The sequence below is a fragment of the Sprattus sprattus genome, assembly GCF_963457725.1.
Source record: "Sprattus sprattus genome assembly, chromosome: 4".
Classification (NCBI taxonomy): Eukaryota; Metazoa; Chordata; class Actinopteri; order Clupeiformes; family Clupeidae; genus Sprattus; species Sprattus sprattus.
Window position 1 is genome coordinate 26,620,001 of NC_137923.1, and position 20,747 is coordinate 26,640,747.

At 47.5% G+C, this 20,747-nt stretch overlaps 2 protein-coding genes across 2 annotated transcripts in view; one reads left to right on the forward strand and one right to left on the reverse strand.

The window, feature by feature from the left end:
* Positions 1 to 40, forward strand: part of LOC308363978 (vesicle-associated membrane protein-associated protein A-like) — a 25,131-nt gene extending 25,091 nt beyond the window's left edge. The window contains exon 6 of the mRNA XM_080836908.1: positions 1 to 40. This exon is cut by the window's left edge and continues 2,266 nt beyond it. The gene's annotated coding sequence lies outside the window, so the exon portion shown is untranslated.
* A 1,402-nt stretch (positions 41 to 1,442) lies between these two features.
* LOC308363322 (protein APCDD1-like) lies at positions 1,443 to 19,809 on the reverse strand. The gene is made up of 5 exons (XM_080836140.1): positions 19,489 to 19,809; positions 13,223 to 13,436; positions 12,497 to 13,082; positions 2,908 to 3,229; positions 1,443 to 2,276 (listed from the first exon to the last, which is right to left on the reverse strand). Exons 1-5 carry the CDS (start codon positions 19,583 to 19,585, stop codon positions 1,735 to 1,737), a joined length of 1,761 nt encoding a protein of 586 aa, XP_080692266.1. The 5' UTR covers positions 19,586 to 19,809; the 3' UTR covers positions 1,443 to 1,734.
* Between the last annotated feature and the right edge of the window lie 938 nt (positions 19,810 to 20,747).

The window sequence follows — 20,747 nt, forward strand, 5'->3', positions numbered from 1 at the left end:
TTCAGAAAAAAAACATGGGGGAAAAAAACATAAAAATGAATAAACACCATAAAAAACAGAACTCTTGTGTTGGACCTGTTATTGTTGCCATGGCAGCAGTTGCTATGTGGAGTAGAAGTGTTCTTACTCAAAGGACCGAAAGAAAGAGACGGTGGTGAAACAGTGTCAAATGTTTAATGTTGTACATGGTTAAGAATCCAGTTATGCGTTATAATGTTCCACCTATGAGGTGTGTGTGTGTGTGTGAGCACAAAGTTCACACCTGTGACCCTGGTGCCTCACATCTTTCATCTGTGTGTATGTACTTGAGAAAAGAAAAGAATGTATCAAATAGCTGACATACACAACTTCGTCTTCCTGTAAAAGAGGGTGGTGTGTGTGTGTGTCTGTGTGTGTGTGTGTGTGTGTGTGTGTGTGTGTGTGTGTGTGTGTCGTGTAACCCATGGATCTATCATTATACCGCTACAGTTTGGCATAAAGTGTCCTCCATCACCTGAATCTGAGAACCGCTCTACAAACCACACACACACACACAGACCATTTCAACATCGAAGGCATGTCAGCTTGCAGAGAATACACACACCTTCACCATGAGAACTCAGCATAAATCAGTATACTTAATACACTCCAGTACGCGCTCACATAGACCCTTTACATATGTCTTACAACCATATGCCACAGTGACATAGAACCACATCACTGGCCAGTCCTCTGCTGGTAGAGCCACGCTTCCACGCGTGTTTGCATTGTCCAAGCACACACCAGAGTAGAGTATACCTGTGTCACTAGACAGTGTCACTAAAAAGAAAAAAAATGTATGAACTCACAGCGTGTTGTTGAACACGTTTGTGCCATTTACAGTAAACAGGTGGAGGTTGGTGGGGGTGTGTGAGAACACTTAGGTATAGTGAGTTGCATATGGTGGTGGTTTAAATGATATGTTTTATTGCCAAAGCACTGTTGTGGTCCATTTGTTCACTACCCCACTGCATAGTTGTATGTACATTTAGGGAACCATGCTGCAATTACAGCCAATGAGGATGAGGGTCCAATTTAAGAGCATCAGGAAGCCCCTCAATCCCCTGCAACCTCCTTAACAAAACTCATTTCATTTTTCAGATGCTTTTAACTAGCTTAAACTCATTTAACTTTTCAGATGCTTTTAACCAGCTAAAACTATTTTAGCCTCTAAAATGCGTAATGAGAACCATTGAATCAAAATCAAAGAGTTCTTGGTGTGTCTGGGTCCAGGGTCCAGGGTCCAGGTGTGTGAGGGAGGGAGGGAGGGCATGCTCTGCAGGTGCGCTCAGGTAAAGTGCAGTCGCTGTGTGCAGCTGAGAGGTTAGGGAGCGGCTGACTGGTGCTGTGGCCCTGGGCCAAATCTGGGCCAGAACTGCACCACGTTGGCTGCTTTCGGAGCGACCTTCAGAGAGGGGGGAAGGAGGGGATGGGCAGACGTGTCTCCCTTTGGTGTCCAGCTTCCAGCTTCAGGACCACACAAAAGTGGCAAAGCAACTCTCAACAACTAAATTCAAAACAAGGCTGACATAAGGCACATAGGAAAAGCCATTCCCTGTCATGTCTCTGGTCAAGAGCATAGATTTAGGTGTGTGTGTGTGTGTGTGTGTGTGTTTTTTTGATGGAGGCTGCATCATGTCCACTCCTCCTCTCTGTATCTACCACTCCTCTCCTCCTCCATCACCTTTTCCAGTTCTCAGTCTCCGCTCTCACCCCTCAACCCAGGACGCCCACACCCAACAGCACCAGTGCAGTAGCCAGGGCGACCACCTTCACATCGCCACGCCAACGCCCCTCCACCCCACCACTCCTGGGCTGTGCGGCTCGTCTGTGGTGGTCCGCTCCCCCGTGCCGTTCCTCCGCGCCCCCATCCCTACCCCCCCTTCCTCCATAGTCGAGTGCGCCCTCTTCCTCAGTGTGGTTGCCGTGGTGACGGCCGTCATTTGCAGTGCCGCTGCACTGCATCATGGGAGTCTGGTAGGACGTGGCGCGGCGCTGCGGGCGGTCGGGGCTGGACCCGTCGCTGGGCCGCTGGCCATTGAAGAGCAGCCGGCGCCCATGGGTGTCCTCCTCCAGCCGGAAGAGCTCGTACTCGGTGTGAGGCAGCCGCACGCCCAGCGCCACGCAGCCCCCCGTGGGCGTCACGTCCTGCTCCACGCCCAGCCGCCAGGAGCCCTGAGGGCCGCACTCGTCACCGCTGAACACGTTCAACAGGGAGGTGGTGGCCAGGTCCAGAGGACGCACACGCATGTGGTTCACTGCAGGGAGAGGGATAAAGAGAGAGGAGGAAGAGGGTGAGAGATAGAAAGGGGAAGGTGGGTTGGGCAGAAGAAGAGAGAGGGAGACAGATGAGAGAAATGAAAGGGGGAGAAAGGCAGGGATGACAGTGAAAAAGGGAGGTGGTGGGAAATAGAGAGGTGTAGGAGGGACGAGGACAGAATGAGATGTGAGGATGGAAGATATGAAGAAAAAGAAAGAAAAGAGTGGGAGGTTAGAAGAAAAGAGAAAGATAAAAGTGAGACGGGTGAAGAGAGAAAGGAGGGGGAGAGAGGGTTAGGGGAGAGGGAGATCGAGATAGATGGGAGGAGGGAGAGAGGGTCAAGGGAGAGATAGGGAGAGATTGGGGGTATGGGGAGGTAGAGAAGGAAGAGAGGAATATATTAGAACAAGGTGAGGAGACACCAATAGAAAGAGGTGGAGAAAAAAAAATCTTGGTCTAATGCCCAGAATGGTGTGTGTGTGTGTGTGTGTGTGTGTGTGTGTGTGTGTGTGTGTATAAGAGATGGCCTAAAAGCCTGGACCTGGTCTATCAACATGTTTCTCTCCCACCTTTAACATTCAGAAGAAAGACTGTCTCCCTTCCCTGCTCGCTCGCTCTACTACACCTACCTTTGAAGACGAACTCTGTGCCTCCCATGACGCGTGTGGAGGTCATGCCTCGACTGTAGCGTCCCCGTGCATACAGGCTGAAAGTTGGGTGTTTGCACACGGGGTCAGAGTAGTGGTAATAGTGTCCCTCCCACGTGTTGTTGTCGTCGTGGAAGATAAAGTGGCGCGTGAGGAAGAGCACTTCTGGTCGCACCTCACAGCGCTGCGAGACCCAGTGGCCGCGCAGGTTCACCATCAGGTCCCCGCGCGGCGGCAGGATGGGCGGATGGACCTCGTCCGCCCGTGAGATTATACGGCATGCGATGCACGCCTGGTCATGTGTCTGTAGTGCCATAAAATACAAACACAAACAAGTATTAGCATGAGACAGACATTGATCTATAGCCTGGAAGTTCAAAAACAATTTAGGTCATTTGTTAGTTGGTTTTGTTTAATTGATTCAATTCGCTCATGCAAACAATTCCATGTTCCATCAGATTCTCTGGGCATTTGGAGAGCAGGTGTTTCAATAAAATAAACAGACCCATAACCATGACCAAAACTACGATGACACAAACACAAAAGTTGAAAACCAATCTATGTTTCTCTATCCCATATTCATGATCTCATTCCAACAGGTTCTGTCAAAACGACCCATCTGCCGGCGCTTTTCCCAGACAAACAACTTCTTTGTTCACTGGAATGTTGAGGTTTGGTATCCAGACGAAGATCTGGCTCCACGTCAAATTGATCGCATCATTTATTGGCACGGGAGAAACGGGGGTGTGAGACCTACACTGCGTGCCGGCTGCAAATATCTCTGTCCCGCCGGTATGGTCCTAATCCCTAAACAGACAAAGAGTGCACGGGACATTTGTTAATTCATTCCGCCGTTTGCATGTCTCGGTTACAGTCTAGCCCTAGGGGGTTGATGGCGCGCATAACTGCCTCCTTACGCCCAACAAAGCTGTGACCGAGACATCGGCGCGCCACTCCTCCCGAGACTGTGACTGTGAGACACGCAGTGTGGAGGGCAAGGTCATGCCACGAGCGCGGGATATGTTTTTTGTAAACAAAGTTCTTTATCTGAGCGTGAAACGGAACATTCATCCAGCTGTCTTGGCCGTTCCCGTTGAGTAATGTCCCCAGTGAGGAAACCGAAATGGCGTTTATGGGTCGTTATTTGCCTGGGGAAGGGCTGTTTTCAGAATGCGAGTTCAAATGAAAACGTGTTTAGTCAAAGTCTACGGACTTGTGATTGTTAAATATATCTTCAAAAAAGCAGAACACAATGAGTGCTCTGTGTTGACCTGCAACAGTAAATCAGCATGCGGTCATGGCTCATTGGGACTGCTCTCAGTAATGAGACTGAATGGGTGCACTGGGAGACTCTGTCCACTCCGAATGAGAGTGCCGAGGTTCTTACTGAGCTATGTGTATCTCTTTTCTTGGCACTCCTATCAGCAACGCTAGGGACCAGTAACCTGTTCAATTCCTCTAGACTGGAAAAAAAGAGTGTAAAGAGAGTCTCTTTCTCTCTCTCTCTCTTTCTCTGTATGTGTGTGTGAGGGGGAGTAATAAAGAGAGGATGGGGTGAACCTTTTCTGTCAGCATGTGGTTCTGTCAAGCTAAAAAGGCACCGGATGCCAAAAAGAGCCCGGGTGACGTAATGTTGACTTTCGAACGCCTCTTGAGTGACAGTTTCTATGCCAACGTTAGCATTACGTAATCCGGTCACCACGTAGGCCGGGCGCTTATTAGCTTTAAGTCTCAGAGTCGTTCGAAAGCCATCAGCTACTTTTTAGTCGCTTAATATTGTGCCTTAACGGACACTACGCACCCGGACACTTTTTAGCTATCAGTCAGAGAGTCTCAAGAGTTGTTCGAAAGCCATCAGGTACTTTTTACACGCTTAATATTGGCTGCCGGTCTTTTGTAAGTAAGCACACATCAACAGGTTTCGCGCGCTAGCATCTATATTGCTAATAGCAATTCCTCCTTTTGTGCGACAATATTAAGCGACTAAAACGTAGCTGATGGCTTTCGAACTACTCTTGAGACTCTCTGACTGATAGCCAAAAAGTGTCGGGGTACATAGTATCCGTTTAGGCACAATATTAAGCGAATAAAAAGTTTTAGCTACACCTGCCTGCTGGTAACCTGTAAGTTAGCAATGTCCGCTAGCATGTCAAAGCTAGCAAGCCCCCGTTGTTCTTTAGTAAAATGTTGTGCAAACAATGCCCTGTTTAGTTCAAATTTAATTGTGGGTGCCGTCAGATATGTCTTAAAATCACAACACATTAAGGACTTTCTTAATTTAAGCACAACAACAGATGAATAGCTTCAAGCTAACAAGATAGCTCGTTACACTAGCACGAGCTAGCTAATGAAATGTGCTTACTTTGATACTATAACCAACTACCGAATCAACCACTTTCCTACCAAAGTCAAACATCAAGCACATGGTTGTTTTGGTTGGTTTATTGTAGGTCAAATACAAGCAAGCTGGTCTCAGGTAGCAAAGTACAATGCAAGATGCTCTGAGGTAAATCGCGTTAGGGTGACGTATTGGCGTTGGCATAGCAACTGTCACTCAAGAGTCGTTCGAAAGTCAACATTACATCACCTGGGCTCTTTAAGGCATCCGGTGCCTTTTTAGCTTGACAGTTCCCTTTTTACACTTCTCTCTCTCTCTCTCTCTCTCTCTCTCTCTCTCTCTCTCTCTCTCTCTCTCTCTCTCTCTCACACACACACACACTCCACTGCCCTCTTCTATGGGTGCCAGATGCCCTGGTTGACCTGAGGAAGGTAGGAAGGCTTAAGGATGTAACACATTCAACAGCCCATCAGATCCACCAGATCCAGTTCTGCTCTTCTTTCACTCTCTACACTCTTACCATTCACCCTCTCACCCCCATTCAGCACCCTCTTACTCTCCACAAACTCTTTGCATGTATCTCCTTACTGCCAGATACCCATCACAAATCCTTTCCATTCACTACACTCTCCTCTGTCACTGTCTACACACTCACCATTCACCCTCTCACCCTACACACACTCACCCCCTCACCCTACACACACTCACCATTCAACCTCTTACCCTACACACACTCATTATTTACCGTCTTCCCCTACACACACTCACCATTCACCCTCTCACCCTACACACACTCACTCACCCCCTCACCCTACACACACTCACCCCCTCACCCTACACACACTCCCTATTCACCGTCTCCCCCTACACACACTTTCCATTCACCCTCTCACCCAACATACACTCACCATTCACACTCTCACCCTACACACACTCACCATTCACCCTCTCACCATACACACACTCACCATTCACCCTCTCACTCTCCACACACTCACCCTTCACCTCCTGACCCTACACACACTCACCATTCACACTCTCACCATACACACACTCACCATTCACCCTCTCACCCTACACACACTCACTATTCACCCTCTCACCCTACAGACACTCACCATTCACCCTCTCACCCTACACACACTCACCCTTCACCTCCTGACCCTACACACACTCACCCTACACACACTCACCATTCCCCCACACACACTCACCATTCACCCTCTCACCCTACGCACACTCACTATTCACCCTCTCACCCTACAGACACTCACCATTCACCCTCTCACCCTACACACACTCACCCTTCACCTCCTGACCCTACACACACTCACCCTACACACACTCACCATTCACCCTCTCACCCTACACACACTCACCATTCACCCTCTCACCCTACACACACTCACCATTCACCCTCTCACCCTACACACACTCACCATTCACCCTCTCACCCTACACACACTCACCATTCACCCTCTCACCCTACACACTCACCCTTCACCACCCATTCACCCTACACACACTCACCATTCACCCTACACACACTCACCATTCACCCTCTCACCCTACACACACTCACCCTTCACCACTCATTCACCCTACACACATTAATCATTCACCCTCTCACCCTACACACACTCACCATTCACCCTCTCACTCTGTACACACTCACCCTTCACCTCCTGACCCTACACACACTCACCATTCACACTCTCACCCTACACACACTCACCATTCACCCTCTCACCCTACACACACTCACCATTCACCCTCTCACCCTACACACTCACTATTCACCTACTCATCCTACAAACTCACAATTCACCTTCTCACTCTCCACACACTCAACCTTCACCTCCTGACCCTACACACACTCACCCTACACACACTCACCATTCACCCTCTCACCCTACACACTCACCCTTCACCACCCATTCACCCTACACACACTCACTATTCACCCTACACACACTTACCATTCACCCTCTCACCCTACACACACTCACCCTTCACCACCCATTCACCCTACACACACTCACCATTCACCCTCTCACCCTACACACTCACCCTTCACCACCCATTCACCCTCTCACCCTACAGACTCACCATTCACCCTCTCACCCTACACACACTCACCATTCACCTCCTCACCCTCCACACATCCACAATTCACCCTCTCACTCTCCCCCCCCCCCAATCCTGTCACTGTGGTGTACTCCCTCTCCCAGGCCCCTGCCTCTAATGAAGCAGTGATAAAGTGTGATGAACTTTTAACGACCACAAGTCCTCCAGCATCTACAGTCTAATCACTACACATCAAAACAGACCCTATTAAACATGCATATACGACCCACCCTGCAACACACGCGCACGTGCACGCGCACACGCACACGCGCACGCGCACACGCACACGCACACGCACACGCACACACACACACACTTTTAATCAGCTTTCACAGTACATTACACACAATCCTAACTACTTCAAGGGTCTATCAACCTTCAACACACACACACACACAGACACACACACACACACACTCTTTAATTTTACTGAATATGGCACACAGTGGGAATGTTGCAACAGCTAGGCAACTGCAAACGAAAGGCACCAATCCCAAAACAAATATGGCCCTGCTACGACCCACCCAGGAACCACAAATGAAGTGGCTGGCACTGAGGAGTCGTGTGTCCCCGAGACGAACATGGCACTGGGGCTATTTATTGATTCCTGTATGGCCCTGGGGCTATTTATTGATTCCTGTATGGCACTGGGGCTATTTATTGATTCCTGTATGGCCCTGGGGCTATTTATTGATTCCTGTATGGCAATGTCATCAGTAGAACAACGGAGAGGCCAAAAATGAGGCAGTGATCAGAGAGACCCATACAAGATTTCATTACGTCACTGTCTCTTACGGGAAACTCAGCCACATAGCGTGTGTGTTTGTGTGTGTGTGTGTGTGTGTGTGTGTGTGTGTGTGAGTGGGTGTGACAGCGCAGGCTGTGGGTTGGCATGCAAGGGTAAATCTGGAGGTAGACTTTACACGGACACACTCACACACACACACACACATATAGAACACATTACAGCATTCTAATGATGTCTCCAGACATACACGGAAACCCATGAGAGCACAGACACACAGACACACACACACACACACACACACACACACACACACACACACACACACACATGCATGCTTTTTCATGTTTGGAATGGGAGTTTGGTGTGCACATGTTTAGCTGATTACCAAATGAATGTAATACATGAGGACGGCAACAGTGGACTTCAGCTGGGAGCAAACACACCCCTGGGCAGGGATGGCTTTGGCCTGATAGGCTCGCTGGGCTCTAATAAAGCTCTGTGTCTGTGTGTGTGTGTAAGTTAGTAAGTAAGTAAGACTTTATTTATATAGCACATTTCGTACAAGAGTTGCAATTCAAAGAGCTTTACATAAAATCAATAAAAGCAAGCAGCAGGAGCAATACATGGAGTAAAAGATAAATACAAAATGATCAACATCGTATCAGAACCTGGTGTTCTGATAGGCTTACTAAATTCATGATAAAAGGAATATAAAACCCTTAAAACAGTTTAAAAGAGTGATAGTAAAAATAATGCAAGTTACAGAGAAATAAATAGTGCCATATAAAATTAATAAAATGCTTTGGTAAAAAGAAAGGTTTTAAGCTGCCTTTTAAAGTGTGTTTGAGTGTGGTTGTGTAGAGTCAGTGTGTGCGTGTATGTGTGTGTGAGTAGTGTGTGTGCATGAAAGGCTTTTTCATTTAGGAGGATTTGGGTTAAATGAAAGTTCCAGAGATGTCTCAAATTAGAGCTGATGAGAGCTGAGGAGATGAGGAACGCCCTCTTGTATACAACACACACACACACACACACACACACACACACACACACACACACACACACACACATTGCAGTACACATGTGTGCATACACACACACACACACACACACACACTCACTCACAGTACACATGTGCGCACACACAGAAATAGACACACACTTGCACCACACACATACACTCACAAAAACACAAGAGAATTACTGCAGTTCCTTATTGCATGACTCCCCGATGTACAGTTCCACTATGGAGAAGTAGAGGTGTAAGGTAGGTGTGTGTGTGTGTGTGTGTGTGTGTGTGTGTGTGTGTGTGTGTGTGTGTGTGTGTGTGTGTGTGTGTGTGTGTGTGTGTGTGTGTGTGTGTGTGTGTGTGTGTGTGTGTGTGTGTGTGTGCGCGTGCACGTGTGTGTGTGTGTTGTAGGGTTCTAAATCTTTCCCTCTGGAGGCCATGAAAGAACCCATAGAAAACAGTGAAAGGTCTGTTTCATGGGTGAGGGAACATGAGAAAGAAAGAGAAAAGAAGGGATAGGGAGGGAGGCAAAGAAGGAAAGGAACCAGAGAAGAAGATGAAGAAAGAAAGAAAGAGAGAAATAAAAAATGTTGCTGAAAGAAGGGAACACTTCAACAGCTGTGTGTGTGTGTGTGTGTGTGTGTGTGTGTGTGTGTGTATAAACATACCTCCCAAACAGAGAGAGAGAGAGAGACATACAGACAGAGAGAAATAAACAAACAGAAAGAAAAGAAAAGAAGAGAGGAAGAAAAGAGAGGAAGAGAGAGAAAGAGAAAAGAAAAAAGCCATATAGAGAAAGAGAAAAGAAAAAAGCCATATAGAGAAAGAGAAAAGAAAAAAGCCAGAGAGAGAGAGATAGCAAGAGAGAGAGGGAGATATTAGAAGAACAGGAGTACCACAGGAAGAGAAAGAGAGCGACAGGGTAGGAGAGCTAAAGAGAAAGAGAGAGAGCAAGAGAGAGGAAGAAACTTTCCCGACAGCCTGGGGCACGCATGGATTCAGTGGAGGAATGCGCGCTCTTCCGCAGAATAATTCATAAGGCTGTTTGATTGATTCCAAAGATTCTGGGAATACCGCTGTTGATCACTCCCAGAGATGTTCCCTGGCCGGGATGAGCTTCCTGACCCCAAACACAGTGGGATGAGGGGGAAAGGGGTTGGGTCTGTCAGGTAGTCAGTCATTATGGAACTACTTCATTTACATACAGTACAAAGTATTATTTGAGCAGATGCTTGTATCTAAAGCCAGTGACCCTAAAGTATATGTTCTATCATTCCACTTTGCTCACACTCAATTATACCAGTCATAGTATAGTTGCATAGCCCAACCCAGCTGTCATACTCATATCTTCTTTAAGTAGATGAAACCATTTCTAGCACAGCTGGTGCAGTGTATGAATGTGAATTAGTGTGTGAATGTGAATCAGTGTGTTATTGTGAATCAGTGTGTGAATGTGAATCAGTGTGTGAATGTGAATTAGTGTGTGAATGTGAATCAGTGTGTGATTGTGTATCAGTGTGTGATTGTGAATCAGTGTGTGAATGTGAATCAGTGTGTGAATGTGAATCAGTGTGTGATTGTGTATCAGTGTGTGAATGTGAATCAGTGTGTGCTTGTGTATCAGTGTGTGTGCAATGGAAGTGAAACCCTTTTGTGGCTCCTGTGTCACTTTGCTCTGTCAGCTGGACTACAACCGTTGTAAAAACTGTAATGTTACTGTTACTGTAAAGCATCCTCACAAATATGTAAATCTTGTGAAGTTAAACAACACAAACCACAGAGATATATATATATTCTTTATTCTATGGCACCCTATGGAAGGTGTTCAAGATGGCAGCTGCCTGGCACTGACCTACCCAGGGCACAGCAGGCCGTGTCCCTCCCACGCTCTGTCTCTACATTCACATCAGCAACACTGCAACTGCTCTGGTCATCCTGAGTCAGCCAGGATTTATTTAAAGACCCACACACACACACACACACACACACAGAGATGCAGAGCTGGTCAGAACTGTTTATTTGTGCGGTTGATTATAACTGGACCCCTGAGACACCTCCACTATCAGATAACACACACATCAGACAACTGCTCCTCTGAAATGTAAACAATCACTTCTCCTGTGATAGGAGTGTAAGTGTGTAGGTGTGTATGTGTAGTTGTGTGTGTGTTTGTGTGTGTGTAATGACAAGTGACTGAGGCTAAAGCAGTAGGGATGAGCTTGAGGTTACTTATACACACACACACGGACACACACAAGCACACACATGTACACACACATATATTCATGAACACACACACACACACGCAGGCACACATAAACCGCTTACAATAGAACTAGGTAACTATAGTTTCTAGCGAAGCTGTGTTCCCTTTTTTGGCACTGTTCTAACCATATATAAATACACACACACACACACACACCATAACCTCGACAGATAAGACCTGTAATTCCCAGCACAGACAGTGTAATTCCATGTGGTTGTGATTGTCATCTAAGTGCAGACTGCAGCAGAGCTGTGCAGAACAGAAACAGAGCCTTAGACACATCCTCCTCTGACCCCCGCACCTTACAGAGGGGCACACACCTTACACAGGGATGAGTGCACTCACACACACTCACGTCTTGCTGGATGTCATGTAGTACTGATTGAGTGCTGGAAGTCCTATGGTAAAACCTCTGAGAGCCTTGTGTAAATATCATCCAACTCTCTCTCTCTCTCACATCCACCCTCCACCCCATCCCCCACACACACCTAGAACACCTAGTACAGTCTGGAGCAATGACTGGAAACTGAATGGCCAGTAGTAGATCCTCTGGGCCGGCAGTGTGCATGTCATCCATTTCTCTCACTCTCACTCTATCTCACTCTATCTCTCTATCTCTCTCTCTCTCTCTCTCTCTCTCTCTCACACTCACACTCACATTCACTCTCACACTCACACTGACACTCACACTCACACTCACACTCACACTCACACTCACTCTCACTCTCACTCTCACTCTCACTCTCACTCTCACTCTCACTCTCACTCTCACTCTCACTCTGCCTCTGCCTCTCCCTCTGCCTCTGCCTCTGCCTCTCCCTCTCCCTGTCTCTCTCACACACACAGACACACAGACACACAGACACACACACACACACACACACACACACACACACACACACACACACACACACACACACACACAGAGACTCACACCCACACACATTGTTCTGCAGTTCTGGTTGGTAGCTGGATGGTGTGTGTGTATGTCCCTCAACTGTATCTCACACACACACACACACACATGCGCACGCACTGCAGGGAAGCACACACAAACACACTCACACACTCTTTGATGCTCCTAACCTTAGTGCTCTGCAGTGCTGGCTGGTAGCTGGATGGCCGGTAGTATATCCTCTGTGAGGGCTCGGTGTGTATGTCGCCCAGGAAAAGCTCCTCCACCAGGTGCTCCAGGTTGTGGTGCTGGTACTGCTTCTCCAGCCGGATGAGCTGCAGCTCGTGCATGGCCAAGTCCAGTCCTCGCGGGAAGTCACACCCCTTCTCCCCGTCGTTCCACAGCTCGTAGCTCACGCCCGCCTCCAGGCCCCGCCCACCCAGCGCAAGACCCACCCCTCCCTCCTCCAGACCCGCCTCCTGCTCCTGCACCACCCCTGAGCCGTGGCAGCTGCGCCTGAGGCGCTGTGTGATCTCCGCGGCGTCGGCGTCCGTGTGGCAGAGCAGGCGGAGGCTGTGGAGGGTGTAGTCGGCTTCGGTGCCGCCGCGGACGATCCACGAGGCCTGGCGGAGACGCAGGCGCCCGCGCGCCACCAGTGTGTGCGTGGGCGTGGTGCAGTGGTTGTCGGCGTAGTAGTACTGGTGCGCCTGGAAGGTGTGGTTGCCGTAGAAGCGGTAGGAGCGCGTCACAAACTCTGGCCCCGGACGCACCTCACAGCTGCCATGGTAACGGACAAAGAGATGATAGAGATGATGCCAATGATGATAAAGTACACAGACAGACAGACAGACAGACAGACAGACAGACAGACAGACAGACAGACAGATAGATAGATCTGGCTGACTGTGGAGACTGACCTGGTGGAAACCCACTGACCCTCGATGTTGGGAGGCATCTGCACAGTGATGCGGGCCCCGTGGTGCAGGTGCTTTAGCATGTGGTGGCACTGTGTGTCCCTAAGGGGCAACCCTACCCCCTTTCCCAGGGGGGGCCACCCCCCCACACCCTTCCCCAGGGTCAGGCTGCCAGAGCGCGGGTCAAAGGGGTGCAGAGAGGAACCCTCAACACAGCCTAGGAGATGAGACACACACACAAACACACAAACACAGATGCACATACCAGTTATGATTTTTCAAAACCCTTCAACATTGACTGTGGAAATAGCAAAACGTTTTATATTCATCCTAAAGGTGCATTAAGGATTAATAGCTATTAGCTAAAGGTATGCTAGCAGCTAAAACTAACGAAATCTATTGAAATGTGCTGACTTTGACATTATGACAAACTAATTACTCAACGACTGTCCTTACACAGTCAAACATCAATCATGTGCAACACAAGACTAAGCAGGACGGCAAATAAGCTACTTACTAGATCGACAGAAGGTAATCAAAGTCAGGTCGGCGGGCATCGGCAGGCAAAACTACAGAAGGCAGTTATATGCCTATCGACCCTGCTATGCCATTGGCACGGACGCAATTCTCCATATTAAAAGTCATTGTAGCGCCCCAATTTTTTTAAGCTGTTATTTTAAGGTTAAACTGCTTATCCTAACCCTAACCCTGAAGCATAATTGTTGCATATTGTGCCTTTAAAGCTCGTTAGCATGTAATAGCTGAAGGTTCCATTCCCGAATTCCTCTCTGCTGCTCTGGACTGGCTCTAGGGCCTGTGAAGGACATTCCTGCGTTCCTGGAATGTTATTCCTCTCAGGCGACTCACACACTCATGAACAGCTCAGGAGAGTGTGTCACTGTTAATTAATAAATGTCCAAGACACACACACCATATCTCTCACTCACTTACTCACTCACTCACTCACTCACACACTCGCAAACTCACACACTAACACACACACACACACACACACACACACACACACATGCACACTCCACTGCTGTACTAAACTGTTGACATGTACTGACAGTTCAGAATTTAATCAATACACTGCTAATTAATAAACGTCCTTGAAGTGGATGCCAACACACACACAGACACACACTTATGTGCACAGACACACTCACATACACACAAAAGCACACTCAGCCACATGCAAACATCTGCACACAAACACACACACATACACACTGGTGTTCTAACCTGGAGACCTGCACTGACAGCTCCTGACGAGCAAGATGACTGTGTGGATCCTTTGATGATTCTTATCGCAGTGCTCCGGCACGACGGCCCTGAGACTTTCATTAGAGCTGCAGACCTCTGACCCAATGACCACACCAGTCCTGTGTGTCTCTCTCTCTGTCTCTCACACAGACACACACACACACACACACACACACATATACACACACACACACACACACACACACACACACACACACACATATACACACACACACACACACACACACACACACCAGCACAACGGCCCTGAGACTTTCATTAGAGCTGCAGACCTCTGACCCAATGACCACACCAGTCCTGTGTGTCTCTCTCTCTGTCTCTCACACAGACACACACACACACACACACACACACACACATATACACACACACACACACACACACACACACACATATACACACACACACACACACACACACACCAGCACAACGGCCCTGAGACTTTCATTAGAGCTGCAGACCTCTGACCCAATGACCGCCCCAGTCTCAGTCAGCACTCTGTGCGTCTCAGTCATCACCTGGCCCACAGGCCCACATATTACACACCACACACAGGGAGAGACCAGGGCTATTACACACCTCTTACAGGGAGAGACCAGGGCTATTACACACCTCACACAGGGAGAGACCAGGGCTATTACACACCTCACACAGGGAGAGACCAGGAGACACTTCACACAGGGAGAGACCAGGAGACACCTCACACAGGGAGAGACCAGGGCTATTACATACCTCACACAGGGAGAGACCAGGAGACACCTCACACAGGGAGAGACCAGGAGACACCTCACACAGGGAGAGACCAGGGCTATTACACACATCACACAGGGAGAGACCAGGAGACACCTCACACAGGAAGAGACCTTTCATCCCCATGTGAAGTAAGCCACACACACAAAACTCATAGTGGAGCTGAACTGTGTCTGTGTCAGAGAGGAATACAAATGTAGTTTAAATAAGTGTTAAGTTAAGTGAGTGTTAAGGTGTGATATCACAAACATGATCTTTGTGTAAATGAGGATAGTACCAGTGACTGCCTGCAATGTGTGTGTGTGTGTGTGTGTGTGTGTGTGTGTGTGTGTGTGTGTGTGTGTGTGTGTGTGTGTGTGTGTGTGTGTGTGTGTGTGTGTGTGTGTGATGGAGAAATATTTATAAGGTGTACATTTCAGTATAGCGATGCAGTGCTGTGTCCCGCACTACAAATACAATAATTCGAGCCCAGAAGAAACAAATAGAAAATGACACGATATCCCAGACTCAAGGCAGTCCACTCTTCCATCAAACCTGTAATTTAAGCCCCTGGTCATGTTGATATTTTGAGAACATCAACCATCTCATTGTCCGAATGACAAATTGAGTTCTTGGCAGACTCCACATGGCGTCTTGAGGTCACCACATACAATGACAAAACCTCAAACAGTGGAGGAATTAGGGAGCTAAAATAACGGAAATTAAAGAATTTCTAGTGCCCGGGGCGGCGGGAGCAGTCTTCTGCGTTCCTCTGCCGGATCTCATATAATACCAATATATTGCCGGAAGATCATTCCTGAAACGCGAAGCCACTGCCTTTAACTTCAGAGCCAAGTCCTAGACTCCTAGGAACCAATACGAGTCTCCGTAGACACACACGTCCTCGCGTTTAAAGTATACCATGAGTATAGAAGTCAAATGAAATGTAAAATAAAGTAAATAAAGAAAAAGTTCAGGGCTGGTGCCAATGGAAACCTATGATGCGCGTTTCGACCAACACAAATCTCAGAATCAGAACTCAGATCTGAGTTTGACGAGAAATGTCCCTGGCTACAAACAACACGTCTCTTTAACATTCTGAATAGGCTGATGTCAATAACTCGCACTTGCACGTAGTCTACATCTAATATATAAGCTAAGTCTGGTTTGCTCGTCTGATAGAAACCCCACAAGCTCGGGAAGGCTCATTCCAACATCATAAATCCCGTCACTGAGCGTAACTTTTGTGCCAAGAGAAATTATTACAGCTTTGTTTTCTAAAGCCGATCTAGTCAGAGCGGCCAAAACGTTTTTATCTGTTCAAATCGGAACCGGAACAACGATAGTCCCAACTGGAAACAAATCGCTCATAATCCTTCGGATTCAACTGGCATCATTAGTTACAGCACGGTGTTGAAAGCGGCGGAGCGCGTATCAAAGCACTGAGCGTGCTTGCACCTGCACTCACGGTACCGTCCTGAACCTTACTCTCAATCGACTCTGAACCTGAGCCAAAACGGGGGTGGGGTGGGGTGGGGGGAATGCACTGGAACCCACTAGTTGTGAACCCACAAGCGAGACCTGCGGACACTGTACCACATACACCAGTTACCATCGATGTCCACAGTGACCACACCTTCTAATAACGGGCAAATGTCATGTTCGCACTAGTGTATCGCATGCGCCGTTAAGGTTAAAGAGCCAGGCCATGACCGAGAGAGATTCTGTGTTTATCGAAGCGGAATTTACCGCGCTGGGAAACTTCCCTTGCGCTCAGCTGCGGGCTCAGGAGGTGCGTAAAAGTGGAGTAGGTTACAAGCCCACTACTCTCCCCCACCAGCAGATGGTCCGTACCGGAACCCATGCATTTTAAGGGTGACAAACTATCCTTATGTGCAAAGTTAGAATAACCAAAGCAGGATATCATCCTGACAAGAAGAAATGAATGATAGTGTAATTTAAATACCGTAAATGTAAATCAAATACAGCCTACTGATGGTAAGGGATTTAGACATGATTAGACATATTTTAAGATGATATCATAATGTATATGGTATATAACGGTAAATCAAAATGTATCCCAATCCCACACACCGCTGTAAGTCGGGACTGTTCTTTGTGTTAATGCGCAAAGGGTGACTGATGACCTTTTTGGTCATCTCAATATTTGTGTATTATGTCTCTTTACACAACTACCTTTCCCATTCACTCTCATACACACATGCACACACATACCTCTCCCCCTTTGTATCACACATACACACTTTTTAAATCACTGTTGGACCTTCTGTCTGATCAGACACTAGTTACATTCTAGGCTATGGCCATGTTCAACTCTGCAGCGTTCCCAAGCCCGTCCCGCTGCAAATCAAAGCGCCCACATGGCTCCCCGAGCTCTCGCCGACCGCTGAGAACATCTCCAGCTGGCCACAGTCCACCGGTGAGCTAACGCTCCCAGGGAGCCCGGACCAGGGTAAGAACTCCAGGCGCGCCTTCTGGAGACGGAAGAATAACCATGCAGTGCCACTAACGACGGCGACACTCTTCCAGGGCCCGCTTAAGGATTTTACCATACGACTTCATAGTGGCGTCGCCCTGCCAGAAGCCCCGAGGGGCGCGCTCCGGTTATTATCATGATTATTGTGGGGCTGGTGGAGGTCACTGGGACTGACCACCGCTGATGAGGAGGAATGCTCCTAATGATGGCGTACACTCTTTGAATCGTTGGTTTAAACTTGGACTTTAAATAGTTTTACGAACTAATCTTTAAAGTCATCAACAAGAAAATGTCTAAGATGGACAGATTCATTATAGTAGGGTTTGACTAAGTTTCCAGAGTAGAAAAATAAAAAGTGGAAATGGTAGCCTATAGGCGACTTCCCATCATTTACATCAGTTCTGAAACTGACCCGTTTTATCAGATCTGAAACAATGCCGTCTTTGTGTGTGTCCCAATCAATCAGTCATGGCGCTGAGATCTTGGTCTGTGAGTGTGCGTGTGGAATAGTGTAGGTCTGGCATTTGGTTTGGCTAGGTTATGGGTGCAGCTTCACCACGGGCCCCACGTGAGACTCTCTTTACCGGCTGTGTGGCTTCGCCGCGGCGTTCCTCCTGAGGTCTGAGCATAGAGATTTGCAGCAGGCCGTAATCTGCCCTGACGTTCGATTTTTACTACAGCTCGGAAAGGCTGCAATAACACAAGGCTTAATTGAACATTGTACGTTCGCTTAAACACACTGGCGAGTAAGTGGATTTCAAAATATCTTTTTTATCTCCGAGGCTCATTTGAAGTGGCAGCCAAGGCGCTGGCTCATGTCGGCGCTGGACCAGATGGAACGGGTCAACAGACCGGGTGATCGGCCCTTCCGCCGCCTCCCCCGCACAAGAACCGTTTGAATGAAAGTTTAAGTGGGCCCTCAGTCTCACTAAAACCGCTTTCATCGTTCTTGCTGCCACAGGCCTGCGACATTTCTTCCCTTAGCTCTATCGCTCTCTCTCTCTCTCTCTCTCTCTCTCTCTCTCTCTCTCTCTCTCTCTCTCTCTCTCTCCTTATGAAGAATGTATAACCTAATATGGAAGATAGCCTACACGTTTAATTAATTCTTGGTTGCCAACTCAACTCAAAAAGGTAGTCAGTTATGTATGCATTAGCCTACTGGCTGTAGCCAGTCGATATTGACAAAGCCATTTACAGGGAACCAGAGCTCCGACCACCAAAGGCCTACCTTAAATATCTAAAATAAAACAGTATCTTATCTAATATAATATGGGGCAGAATCTCCATCAAATATGAATGTTAATATGTTAATATCTAATATAATGTTATTTTTTATTGCTTGCATTATGTTATGTTACTAGCCTATCTACGGACAATGTGATGGGCTATATCACAAAATAGTTTGTGATTACAAGGTCTGTCTGAAGAGCAATTGTGAAGTGTGTTGCTAATCAGAAATACAATATCAGTCCTTTATATACATTACTCTGTAAAAATGAATTCAGTTGCAAACCTGACTTGATAAAATTGATGTAATATAGTTAAGCATCACTAAGAAATGTAGGCTGCATGTATATGAATATTTGTCTGTGTTAGAGCTGTATACATGGAGACAGGCAATCAGCGAGTTCACCTGCTGTGCGGAGATCACATCACCTGGCAAACAGGCATGCACGACACACAATTAGCTGCAATTTGATACACAGCCATGAAATTACAACTTATCTCCTTTAAAAAAAAAATCGTCTATACTCACGGGAAAGAACAGCGAGTACAAACAGCGGAGCGAACGCGGCCATAATTGTGCGTGGTTGAGATGACCCGTGTAACCTGGCTGAATTCAGGTAGTCCATGCCCGTGGTGCTGATGATCCGTTACCTACGGCGGCCCCGCCGCCTCTGTAGACCCGTTAACGAGCGCTACTCCTCTGCACACGTGAGGAGAGCATCCAAACACCGAACGTTGCTTGCTCGTGTTGCGCGGAGTTCACATCGTCGAGAAGGTAGCCTAAGCAGCCCAAGTTCAAGTACGACCTGCATTCCAAAACATAGACCAACTTGCCTGCAACTTCGCCCAATCTCTCAAACTCTTTCAGAGCTGGAGCTTAGGCAATGTGCAGCCGTTGAAAACGTAGTCTCGTTTAGGTTGATTCAAAAGGCGTTTGTTTTCATGTGTGGCGGGGAAGTTGAGAAAGTCTCTACGCCAGTCTGTGTTGTTCGCCACTAGGTCACATTGGCGAGGGGAGGACCTGCTAGCGGACTTCGTGAGGAGGAGCGAGGGGGTGTGGACTCTAAGCCCCACGGTAGATTTCCACTGCTGGTGCCCGATCTTTAACTCCGGCAGATGAAACTGGATCTGATTCCCTCAGTAAATGGTTACAGCCCATCCTGTTGGAGCTTGTCCTCAGATAATAGTTTTTCTGTTTTGTGTCACCGGCATTTTGGCATCGTTAAGTGTACTGAAAACATCAAACACTGTCAGAGACTGCCTGTACCAGAGGCCATGGATTCAGTTAAATTAGCGTCATAGTAAATACAATAGTATTATTAAGTTTTAGACTACAAGATGCAACACTGATGCAGATATTAATAGAAAGTATATAGCAAACCAAACTTTTTTCTGTTTGTTTACCAAAACACGCTTTCCTAGTTTAAATTGCATACAAAATTAAATTAATATTTCCTGAGTAGGATGACTTCACATGCGTTACATTAATATTGTGTTTTTGTTTGTTAGGCTGTGGGTATTTCTCTCTTGTGCAAGCCCGATAGACTCTAAAGCTCTTTAGACTCTAAGTTGTTTCTCTAAGTCAGAGCTGCCCTCTGTGTCTGCCTCTCAGATGGATTGGGAAGCCCACTGTATAGACCTGAACCCAACTGGAGCTGGCGATGTGGAGGGAATTGGGGGCTGTGTGGGCACTGGCAGTTAGTGGTTGTGTGTGTATGTTGGCTGTTAGTAGAGTGTGTGTTGGCAGTGTGTGTGTGTGTGTGTGTATTTGCATGTGTGTATCTTTCT

What these genes read in the sequence shown, in the direction of transcription:
- LOC308363322 (XM_080836140.1), bottom strand. Translation starts at nt 19,585, where the DNA reads ATGGACTACCTGAATTCAGCCAGGTTACACGGGTCATCTCAACCACGC. An exon ending in GGTCAGTGGGTTTCCACCAG is followed by an intron (nt 13,083 to 13,222) that starts GTCAGTCTCCAC and finishes TTACCATGGCAG; the next exon opens with CTGTGAGGTGCGTCCGGGGC. An exon ending in CAGCACTGCAGAGCACTAAG is followed by an intron (nt 3,230 to 12,496) that starts GTTAGGAGCATC and finishes ATGGCACTACAG; the next exon opens with ACACATGACCAGGCGTGCAT.